Below are 11,883 nucleotides of genomic sequence, written 5' to 3' on the forward strand. Positions count from 1 at the left end.
GGAGCAGTATTATAGTAGTTCTATTCTTGTACATAGGGGGCAGTATTATACTATTCGTTGATGGTGACATTAATATTTTACCTTTGCTGTGGGTTGATGTCTGCAGGACCCCACGGATGTGTAAGGAGATTGTATGTTTCCCCCTATCTCGTCGTTTCCTCCCACACTATTGATCGGGAATGTAGAGTGTGAGCCTCAATGGGGACAGTGATAACAGTACAGCTATGTGTAATATTATGGTGCTATATGAGATTATTAACTTATATGGTAAAATATAAACCTTCTGGTCTATACGGGCTGGTTACAGGCAGTCTGTGTCTTGTTGGCCATCGGGGGCAGTATTTGGTGGTGCAGTTTCCTCTATAGCTGCTGTAGGGAGTTTTGTGAATCTTCCTCTCATGATTATCCTTCCTGACAATCCGTCCCATAATCTGTAGGAGAATCTTCCAAGTTGTGTGAATTTGCAGACTGATTTATTAGCGCTGTACAGTCTCCTGAATGGTGTTATGCTGCGGAGCCACAACACGCTGCAGGTGCCGGCCGTATACACAGACCACAGCTACAAGCCCCTCCGTCTAATGCTGCTATTCGGAGGTCCCAGTGTTTGGCTCCTCACCCATCAACCTGTGAGACCCTTGGCTGCTCATTTTACCTGCAGGGATCACTGCTGGTTTGCCCTAATTTGCAGGATACCAACAGAAACCAGGCACCCCACCATCCTCATAAGATCCTGTCTGCAGCCACCACTAGAGGGAGCTCCCTGTATACAGAGATACATGATAAGATCCTGTCTACAGTCACCACTAGGGGGAGCTCCCTGTATACAGAGATACATGATAAGATCCTGTCTACAGTCACCACTAGGGGGAGCTCCCTGTATACAGAGATACATAAGATCCTGTCTGCAGCCACCACTAGGAGGAGCTCCCTGTATACAGAGATACATGATAAGATTCTGTCTGCAGCCACCACTAGGGGGAGCTCCCTGTATACAGAGATACATAAGATCCTGTCTGCAGCCACCACTAGGAGGAGCTCCCTGTATACAGAGATACATGATAAGATTCTGTCTGCAGCCACCACTAGGGGCAGCTCCCTGTATACAGAGATACATGATAAGATTCTGTCTGTAGCCACCACTAGGGGGAGCTCCCTGTATACAGAGATACATGATAAGATTCTGTCTGCAGTCACCACTAGGGGGAGCTCCCTGTATACAGAGATACATGATAAGATCCTGTCTGCAGTCACCACTAGGGGGAGCTCCCTGTATACAGAGATACATGATAAGATCCTGTCTGTAGCCACCACTAGGGGGAGCTCCCTGTATACAGAGATACATGATAAGATTCTGTCTGCAGCCACCACTAGGGGGAGCTCCCTGTATACAGAGATACATGATAAGATCCTGTCTGCAGCCACCACTAGGGGGAGCTCCCTGTATACAGCGGTAGCTAAGATCCTGACTTGAACTCCACTAGGGGGAGCTCAGTGCTCACTATGTAACTACGTAATAATCATATGCAAGTGAGCGCCCCCTAGTGATGGTAGCAGGAAGCGAATAGATCAGTCCCTGGCGAGGATGAGACGATTCTCCTGCTGTGGAGATTTTCCTTTCAGATAAGTTTGAGTCACACGTCCCTGATGGGGGAATTAGACATCGTCCAGCAGGCTGGAGGGTAATAAAACTGATTTTAATGACAATATCCCCCAGGTCTGGCTTTCAACAAATCGCCAGTTTGGGTTTTAGTGCCTCAGCCACAACTTAGCGTTAAAAGGGTTAAAATAAGATGCCGAAAACTTAAAAAAAAAAAAAAAAAAATGAGAAAGAAGGAAGGTGCTTAGCAGTCAAAAAAAAGTGAGCGTCTTTCCTGGTAGAGAATCCTTCCTCCTGGAGCCGTGGAGAATCCGCGCTGCAGTGTCCTGCGGGGGGCGCTCACACGGCATCGGAGGGAGGATAAAAAGCAAAAGGTTCTAAAGATAAAAAGGAAGAGCCGAGTCCGGAGAGGAAGCGATGCTCTGAGCGAGCGGGCGGAGAGCGCCCCCTGTGCCCGCAGCAGAGCGTGGCTGAGGCCGGGGAGCCACACTAATTTAGGGTTGGTGCCAGAGAACGCAGGAGGCAACCGGGCCCCCCCTTCTGTGGGGAAATCCAGGACTCCATCTCACAGGACGCTATGGGGGGAGAAGGGGGCGACAAAAGAAAAATACCAACTAAGAAGATTCTCCAGGAAATGCCACCTTAACCCCTTCCTGCCCAGAGGTCACAGAGAAGGAGGGTATAAAGCAGTCTCTCGTGGGGCGCGGTGGTCTCTGTGGCGCGTCTTGGATGCCGCTCTGCGGACTGAGTGTTTCCTTGGGGAAGGTGGGTTTTTTGGGGCTGGTGGGACGGACCATCGCTCCGGAGACGGGGGCTGGGGGGGCTCCGCTCTGTGCCTTAACCTTTGCCGTCCATGGTTTCTGCATATACGACTACACGGGAGGGATCTGAAAGAGAAGAGGAGGCGAGTGACGGCAGCCGCGGGAACAGCTCCATGCGGTCAGTGTACATTCATATGTTCACAGCTGAGGGTTTGTTACAATGCATCAGTCCAGGCTCGATCACTGTAGCAAACCCTCAGCCCCCAGATAAGAACAATAATCAAGCAGAGATCCCCACACCCCCGTGCGTGCCGAGGCACTAATCACGGACCACCAGGACGGATCCATCATGGCTGACATGGACTACCGCATCGCTCCGCCCCCTCCCTCATCGCATCGCTCCGCCCCCTCCCTCATCGCATCGCTCCGCCCCCTCCCTCATCGCATCGCCCCCTCCCTCATCGCATCGCCCCCTCCCTCATCGCATCGCTCCGCCCCCTCCCTCATCGCATCGCTCCGCCCCCTCCCTCATCGCATCGCTCCGCCCCCTCCCGCATCGCATCGCTCCGCCCCCTCCCGCATCGCATCGCTCCGCCCCCTCCCGCATCGCATCGCTCCGCCCCCTCCCTCATCGCATCGCTCCGCCCCCTCCCTCATCGCATCGCTCCGCCCCCTCCCTCATCGCATCGCATCGCCCCCTCCCTCATCGCATCGCTCCGCCCCCTATCGCATCGCTCCGCCCCCTATCGCATCGCTCCGCCCCCTATCGCATCGCTCCGCCCCCTATCGCATCGCTCCGCCCCCTCCCTCATCGCATCGCTCCGCCCCCTCCCTCATCGCATCGCCCCGCCCCCTCCCGCATCGCATCGCCCCGCCCCCTCCCGCATCGCATCGCCCCGCCCCCTCCCGCATCGCATCGCTCCGCCCCCTCCCTCATCGCATCGCTCCGCCCCCTCCCTCATCGCATCGCTCCGCCCCCTCCCTCATCGCATCGCTCCGCCCCCTCCCTCATCGCATCGCTCCGCCCCCTCCCTCATCGCATCGCTCCGCCCCCTCCCTCATCGCTCCGCCCCCTCCCTCATCGCATCGCATCGCCCCCTCCCTCATCGCATCGCTCCGCCCCCTCCCTCATCGCATCGCATCGCCCCCTCCCTCATCGCATCGCTCCGCCCCCTCCCTCATCGCATCGCTCCGCCCCCTCCCTCATCGCATCGCTCCGCCCCCTCCCTCATCGCATCGCTCCGCCCCCTCCCTCATCGCATCGCTCCGCCCCCTCCCTCATCGCATCGCTCCGCCCCCTCCCTCATCGCATCGCATCGCTCCGCCCCCTCCCTCATCGCATCGCATCGCTCCGCCCCCTCCCTCATCGCATCGCATCGCTCCGCCCCCTCCCTCATCGCATCTCATCGCTCCGCCCCCTCCCTCATCGCTCCGCCCCCTCCCTCATCGCTCCGCCCCCTCCCTCATCGCTCCGCCCCCTCCCTCATCGCTCCGCCCCCTCCCTCATCGCTCCGCCCCCTCCCTCATCGCTCCGCCCCCTCCCTCATCGCATCTCATCGCTCCGCCCCCTCCCTCATCGCATCTCATCGCTCCGCCCCCTCCCTCATCGCATCGCTCCGCCCCCTCCCTCATCGCATCGCATCGCCCCCTCCCTCATCGCATCGCTCCGCCCCCTCCCTCATCGCATCGCATCGCTCCGCCCCCTCCCTCATCGCTCCGCCCCCTCCCTCATCGCTCCGCCCCCTCCCTCATCGCTCCGCCCCCTCCCTCATCGCTCCGCCCCCTCCCTCATCGCTCCGCCCCCTCCCTCATCGCTCCGCCCCCTCCCTCATCGCATCTCATCGCTCCGCCCCCTCCCTCATCGCATCTCATCGCTCCGCCCCCTCCCTCATCGCATCTCATCGCTCCGCCCCCTCCCTCATCGCATCGCATCGCTCCGCCCCCTCCCTCATCGCATCGCATCGCTCCGCCCCCTCCCTCATCGCATCGCATCGCCCCCTCCCTCATCGCATCGCTCCGCCCCCTCCCTCATCGCATCGCTCCGCCCCCTCCCTCATCGCATCGCTCCGCCCCCTCCCTCATCGCATCGCTCCGCCCCCTCCCTCATCGCATCGCTCCGCCCCCTCCCTCATCGCATCGCTCCGCCCCCTCCCTCATCGCATCGCTCCGCCCCCTCCCTCATCGCATCGCTCCGCCCCCTCCCTCATCGCATCGCTCCGCCCCCTCCCGCATCGCATCGCTCCGCCCCCTCCCTCATCGCATCGCATCGCTCCGCCCCCTCCCGCATCGCTCCGCCCCCTCCCGCATCGCATCGCATCGCTCCGCCCCCTCCCGCATCGCTCCGCCCCCTCCCGCATCGCTCCGCCCCCTCCCGCATCGCTCCGCCCCCTCCCGCATCGCTCCGCCCCCTCCCGCATCGCTCCGCCCCCTCCCGCATCGCTCCGCCCCCTCCCGCATCGCTCCGCCCCCTCCCGCATCGCTCCGCCCCCTCCCTCATCGCACCTCATCGCTCCGCCCCCTCCCTCATCGCACCTCATCGCTCCGCCCCCTCCCTCATCGCATCTCATCGCTCCGCCCCCTCCCTCATCGCATCTCATCGCTCCGCCCCCTCCCTCATCGCATCTCATCGCTCCGCCCCCTCCCTCATCGCATCGCATCGCTCCGCCCCCTCCCTCATCGCATCGCATCGCTCCGCCCCCTCCCTCATCGCATCGCATCGCTCCGCCCCCTCCCTCATCGCATCGCTCCGCCCCCTCCCTCATCGCATCGCTCCGCCCCCTCCCTCATCGCATCGCATCGCTCCGCCCCCTCCCTCATCGCATCGCATCGCTCCGCCCCCTCCCTCATCGCATCGCATCGCTCCGCCCCCTCCCTCATCGCATCGCATCGCTCCGCCCCCTCCCTCATCGCATCGCATCGCTCCGCCCCCTCCCTCATCGCATCGCATCGCTCCGCCCCCTCCCTCATCGCATCGCATCGCTCCGCCCCCTCCCTCATCGCATCGCATCGCTCCGCCCCCTCCCTCATCGCATCGCATCGCTCCGCCCCCTCCCTCATCGCATCGCATCGCTCCGCCCCCTCCCTCATCGCATCGCATCGCTCCGCCCCCTCCCTCATCGCATCGCATCGCTCCGCCCCCTCCCTCATCGCATCGCATCGCTCCGCCCCCTCCCTCATCGCATCGCATCGCTCCGCCCCCTCCCTCATCGCATCGCATCGCTCCGCCCCCTCCCTCATCGCATCGCATCGCTCCGCCCCCTCCCTCATCGCATCGCATCGCTCCGCCCCCTCCCTCATCGCATCGCTCCGCCCCCTCCCTCATCGCATCGCATCGCCCCCTCCCTCATCGCATCGCTCCGCCCCCTCCCTCATCGCATCGCATCGCTCCGCCCCCTCCCTCATCGCATCGCTCCGCCCCCTCCCTCATCGCATCGCATCGCTCCGCCCCCTCCCTCATCGCATCGCATCGCTCCGCCCCTTCTCTTACCTTTCTTGTGTAAGTTCCAGATACGATTCCACTCTGGAAGAAAAAAGAAAACCTGAATAAAAATCCCAGCGCAATGTAACAAAGCATCAGCTGTGCAACTCCTGCACTGATACATTTTAACAGACAGGACAGCAAAGAGCGCCAGCTAATACAGGACTGGGTGCAACTGTAACAAACCCTCAGCTTCGTGTGTAAGCCGGCAAAGACAGGTCTGTACAATAATATTCCCATTCACTGACAGCAAGCAGTGGTCAAACACTACGGCCGCTGCTCTGCTGCCCCCCATTGGACATCGTGCTGTACTCCCTCTATACTAGGGAATGGTGGCTGACAACCTCAGAGCGGCCATATTGGTTGTCAGAAGTAAAACATCCCAACGGGACAGGAGACTGGGGGGGGGGGGGGGGGGGGGTCGACAATCACTGGGAGCAGCGGCTGCCCCATGACCTTTCTAGCAGATATTGGGGTCCCAGCAGTCCCCAGCGTTAGGACCCCCACTTGACACCACTCACCTTGCAGGCTGTAGGAGACCATGGCTTCCCAGTCTTTAGGATTCTCCATGGTGGTCTCCTCGGGGTCGGCTCCTTCTATATAGAACCCATGGGACAGACGCACCAGGGCCGTCCCCGGAGGGGCTTTGTCCGGGTCGCCGCCACCTTCCACCCCTCCTGGGGTCCCTTCTTGCGCCACCCTCACCTCTGGCGGCACCGCCTGACCGGCCCCGGGTTCATTAATAAAGGATAACCCCCACTCGTTCTGGAAAATGGCCCCTAGGTTCTCCTGGCTGACGGGGGAAGGTGGGGAGGAGGAGGAGAGGGAGGAGCAGGAGGAAGAGGAGAGGGAGCCGGCGTGCAGCGCAGCGGGGTCGCTCTGCGCAGCGCTCAGCAGGCAGTTGGGCAGGGTGGTGGAGGTGCGGAGGGCAGAGCTGGGCACCAGTCCTTTGCCGTCCAGGTTCTCTTTCACCTTGCTGGCGTAGCTGATCTTTGGCAGCGTCCTGGCGCTGCTGCTGTCGACAGGAAAGACGGGCAGAGGCTTGAAGAGCAGCCAGCTGTCCGCGGCCGGCTCCTTCTCTGCCGGGGGCGAGGGCTGGCGCGAGACGCTTTTGTCCCCGGCCGTCTGCTCGGGCCTCATATCCGCCGCACACGGGGGCTCTGTGGAGTTTAAGGCTTCGCGGTTCCTGGGGCGCTGAGTGTGGGGACCCCCTCCGGGCCGGGGCACCCACGCTTTACGTTTTCCATCCCGGTATTGGCTCTCATAGTCCCAGTAGCCTTTACGGTGTCCGGAGTACGAAGTGCGGTGGTGGTGATGGTGTGTGGGGTAGTAGTTGGGGTGGTACTGGGAGGGGGGTGGTGGTCTCTGCAGCCCTCGGCCGGATGACTCTTTCTCGCAGCCTCGCAGGTGACGCAGGTTCAGGGAGTTGGAGGGGCTGAGGGGGACGCTCTCCTCGCTGCGGCCGGCTAGCGCCTCGATTTCTGGCCCAAATCCGTTTGAGTCCCAGGAGCCTGAAGTGGAAGAGAGAAGAAAATGATTAGAGAGACCCCCGACCGCAAGTCACAGAGGGGGGCACGTCATATATAGCTGACCGCAGAATCACTGGAGGGGGGGGCCCTAAATGAGGACCCCCGTGTACTCCCATCCCGGCACTGGAAATAAAGCATACCCACAATTCTAGTGCTCATGCTGCACGCGAGCACTGCAGCCAATCACCAGCCTCAGCGGTCTCATGCTGCAGGTCCAAGTGTCACAGCAGAGACAGGAGACGGCTGCAGGGGTCACATGCCCAAGAAAGCACAGAGACAGGAGACTGGCTGCAGGGGTCACATCCCCAAGACCAAGGATTGGCTGCAGAGGTCTGAGGAAGCACTGATGTCGGGGGGCCGGGGTGGAATCAGTAAGGCGCTATGTTCCGTCCCGTATAAAACAAAATATATATATTCCAGAGATAAAAATATCCTCCTCCGACCCAGATACTCGTCACAGCTGTGGATTTGTTACAGTTGTATTTATTGTAAGCAAAATAAACTGTTAAGTCCAGACTGATACAATGTAACAAGGAGGGACTGGATGCAACTGTGACAGCCCTCAGCTGTGAGACCTACAAGACTGACCGCAGCAGAGGGTGTGCACACCAGGAAGGGAATCCCAAAGGGACATCTAACAGTTCTCACTTCTGGTGCCCCCTTTACATATGGACACTATGGGGGTCATGGGAACAACCAGCAGCCGCACTGATGGGAGTGGTAGTCCTGTGCTGCTGTGTGCAGGACGCAGGGACAGGAAGATTCGGGGTCTCCCCCTGTAGGTGTGAGGTCCTTATGTTGTGTAATCCCGCAGTGTGCGCCCCTCGGTGGCCACGCTAATAACTCCACCCTGGGAGGAAACCGCAGACCCCACTGAACACAAGAGCGGCACCTGAAACATGGAGGTCAGGAAAGACCCCCACCGGCAGGGGGGATGTTAACCCCTCACTGCCCTCCCCGGCATGCGCATATATCTATTTCACCCCCTCAGTCCTCTCCAGATACAGCACAGACGGTGAGAAGTCATATAGACACTAATATGTATATACACATTTGACCATGTATCATGTTCATCAGTGTGGACTCTCCCCCCCCCCCCCTGTACATAGGGGCGGTGTCCCCCCCCATCCGTGGTCTCGTCCCCCCTGTACATAGGGGCGGTGTCCCCCCCCATCCGTGGTCTCGCTCCCCTGTACATAGGGGCGGTGTCCCCCCTATCCGTGGTCTCTCTCCCCTGTACATAGGGGCGGTGTCCCCCCCATCCGTGGTCTCGCTCCCCTGTACATAGGGGCGGTGTCCCCCCCATCCGTGGTCTCGCTCCCCTGTACATAGGGGCGGTGTCCCCCCCCATCCGTGGTCTCGCTCCCCTGTACATAGGGGCGGTGTCCCCCCCCATCCGTGGTCTCGCTCCCCTGTACATAGGGGCGGTGTCCCCCCCCATCCGTGGTCTCGCTCCCCTGTACATAGGGGCGGTGTCCCCCCCCATCCGTGGTCTCGCTCCCCTGTACATAGGGGCGGTGTCCCCCCCCATCCGTGGTCTCGCTCCCCTGTACATAGGGGCGGTGTCCCCCCCCATCCGTGGTCTCGCTCCCCTGTACATAGGGGCGGTGTCCCCCCCCATCCGTGGTCTCGCTCCCCTGTACATAGGGGCGGTGTCCCCCCCCATCCGTGGTCTCGCTCCCCTGTACATAGGGGCGGTGTCCCCCCCCATCCGTGGTCTCGCTCCCCTGTACATAGGGGCGGTGTCCCCCCCCATCCGTGGTCTCGCTCCCCTGTACATAGGGGCGGTGTCCCCCCTCATCCGTGGTCTCGCTCCCCTGTACATAGGGGCGGTGTCCCCCCTCATCCGTGGTCTCGCTCCCCTGTACATAGGGGCGGTGTCCCCCCTCATCCGTGGTCTCGCTCCCCTGTACATAGGGGCGGTGTCCCCCCTCATCCGTGGTCTCGCTCCCCTGTACATAGGGGCGGTGTCCCCCCTCATCCGTGGTCTCGCTCCCCTGTACATAGGGGCGGTGTCCCCCCTCATCCGTGGTCTCGCTCCCCTGTACATAGGGGCGGTGTCCCCCCTCATCCGTGGTCTCGCTCCCCTGTACATAGGGGCGGTGTCCCCCCTCATCCGTGGTCTCGCTCCCCTGTACATAGGGGCGGTGTCCCCCCTCATCCGTGGTCTCGCTCCCCTGTACATAGGGGCGGTGTCCCCCCTCATCCGTGGTCTCGCTCCCCTGTACATAGGGGCGGTGTCCCCCCTCATCCGTGGTCTCGCTCCCCTGTATATAGGGGCGGTGTCCCCCCTCATCCGTGGTCTCGCTCCCCTGTATATAGGGGCGGTGTCCCCCCTCATCCGTGGTCTCGCTCCCCTGTATATAGGGGCGGTGTCCCCCCTCATCCGTGGTCTCGCTCCCCTGTATATAGGGGCGGTGTCCCCCCTCATCCGTGGTCTCGCTCCCCTGTATATAGGGGCGGTGTCCCCCCTCATCCGTGGTCTCGCTCCCCTGTATATAGGGGCGGTGTCCCCCCTCATCCGTGGTCTCGCTCCCCTGTATATAGGGGCGGTGTCCCCCCTCATCCGTGGTCTCGCTCCCCTGTATATAGGGGCGGTCCCCCCCCAGGCAGTGGTCTCGCTCCCCTGTATATAGGGGCGGTCCCCCCCCAGGCAGTGGTCTCGCTCCCCTGTATATAGGGGCGGTCCCCCCCCAGGCAGTGGTCTCGCTCCCCTGTATATAGGGGCGGTCCCCCCCCAGGCAGTGGTCTCGCTCCCCTGTATATAGGGGCGGTCCCCCCCCAGGCAGTGGTCTCGCTCCCCTGTATATAGGGGCGGTCCCCCCCCAGGCAGTGGTCTCGCTCCCCTGTATATAGGGGCGGTCCCCCCCCAGGCAGTGGTCTCGCTCCCCTGTATATAGGGGCGGTCCCCCCCCAGGCAGTGGTCTCGCTCCCCTGTATATAGGGGCAGTGTCCCCCCTATCAGTGGTCTCTCTCCCCTGTATATAGGGGCAGTGTCCCCCCTATCAGTGGTCTCTCTCCCCTGTATATAGGGGCAGTGTCCCCCCTATCAGTGGTCTCTCTCCCCTGTATATAGGGGCAGTGTCCCCCCTATCAGTGGTCTCTCTCCCCTGTATATAGGGGCAGTGTCCCCCCTATCAGTGGTCTCTCTCCCCTGTATATAGGGGCAGTGTCCCCCCTATCAGTGGTCTCTCTCCCCTGTATATAGGGGCAGTGTCCCCCCTATCAGTGGTCTCTCTCCCCTGTATATAGGGGCAGTCCCCCCTATCAGTGGTGTCGGTCCCCTGTATATAGGGACAGTCCCCCCTATCAGTGGTGTCGGTCCCCTGTATATAGGGACAGTCCCCCCTATCAGTGGTGTCGGTCCCCTGTATATAGGGGCAGTCCCCCCTATCAGTGGTGTCGGTCCCCTGTATATAGGGACAGTCCCCCCTATCAGTGGTCTCGCTCCCCTGTATATAGGGACAGTCCCCCCTATCAGTGGTCTCGCTCCCCTGTATATAGGGACAGTCCCCCCTATTAGTGGTCTCGCTCCCCTGTATATAGGGACAGTCCCCCCTATCAGTGGTCTCGCTCCCCTGTATATAGGGACAGTCCCCCCTATCAGTGGTCTCGCTCCCCTGTATATAGGGACAGTCCCCCCTATCAGTGGTCTCGCTCCCCTGTATATAGGGGCAGTCCCCCCTATCAGTGGTGTCGGTCCCCTGTATATAGGGGCAGTCCCCCCTATCAGTGGTCTCGTCCCCCCAGCAGTGGTCTCGCCCGCTCACCTGTCTTTGGGCGGCTGCGGTTCAGCTGGTTCATGTCGTGCTCGCTGGGGCTGAGTCGCTCCTTCCTCCGGCTCACTGGGCCCTCCCGCGGGTTACTGTTCTCATCCTGGGCCAGGTGCTCCTTGTGCATAATAATCACGGTCCGGTGCGCGGGAGGAAGAAGACTCCGGGAAAATGGAGGCGATAACGGAGGAGGAGACCGAGGAAGAGCGAAGCCGCGGACACAGAACCTCACCCACACAGCGGCAGTAGGAAGAGACAGAGCCGCCCGCTCCGGCCCGGAGGAGGAGCTTGTCTGGGCGGGGTTACGTCGTGCAGGAGGCCGCGGGAACGTCACACGTCACGCTGCGTACATCCCGGCCGGCAGGAGGCGCCGCCATCTTGTTGGTGGAAAAGATCTGTCGCATCGTGTGATATCAGCGGAAACCGGATCTACCGCACAGCAGGGACAACACGGACCGTAAACTGAGCTGCCCCCTGTATACACACTGTAACACTGCCCCCTATATGCACACTGTAATACTGCCCCCTATATATATACTGTAATACTGCCCCCTATATATATACTGTAACACTGCCCCTATATACACACTGTAATACTGCCCCCTATATACACACTGTAATACTGCCTCTTATATACACACTGTAATACTACCCCCTATATACACACTGTAATACTTCCCCCTATATACACACTGTAATACTGCCGCCTATATACACACTGTAATACTGCCCCCTATATACACAC

At 60.9% G+C, this 11,883-nt stretch overlaps 1 protein-coding gene across 1 annotated transcript; it reads right to left on the bottom strand.

Moving 5' to 3' along the window:
* Window positions 1-1,673: 1,673 nt before the first annotated feature.
* On the bottom strand, window positions 1,674-11,458 carry LOC141162561 (FMR1-interacting protein NUFIP2-like). The gene is made up of 4 exons (XM_073648788.1): window positions 11,136-11,458; window positions 6,358-7,347; window positions 5,846-5,878; window positions 1,674-2,484 (listed from the first exon to the last, which is right to left on the bottom strand). Exons 1-4 carry the CDS (start codon window positions 11,263-11,265, stop codon window positions 2,435-2,437), a joined length of 1,203 nt encoding a protein of 400 aa, XP_073504889.1. The 5' UTR covers window positions 11,266-11,458; the 3' UTR covers window positions 1,674-2,434.
* Between the last annotated feature and the right edge of the window lie 425 nt (window positions 11,459-11,883).

The sequence above is a fragment of the Phyllobates terribilis genome, unplaced genomic scaffold (assembly GCF_046119375.1).
Source record: "Phyllobates terribilis strain yellow unplaced genomic scaffold, ASM4611937v1 Scaffold_9__5_contigs__length_417890890, whole genome shotgun sequence".
Classification (NCBI taxonomy): Eukaryota; Metazoa; Chordata; class Amphibia; order Anura; family Dendrobatidae; genus Phyllobates; species Phyllobates terribilis.

Coding starts and splice junctions, on each gene's coding strand:
- LOC141162561 (XM_073648788.1), bottom strand. CDS start 11,265: ATGCACAAGGAGCACCTGGCCCAGGATGAGAACAGTAACCCGCGGGAG. Junction 7,348..11,135: donor CCGCAGCCGCCCAAAGACAG/GTGAGCGGGCGA, acceptor CTTCCACTTCAG/GCTCCTGGGACTCAAACGGA. Junction 2,485..5,845: donor CTGGAACTTACACAAGAAAG/GTAAGAGAAGGG, acceptor CTTCTCTTTCAG/ATCCCTCCCGTGTAGTCGTA.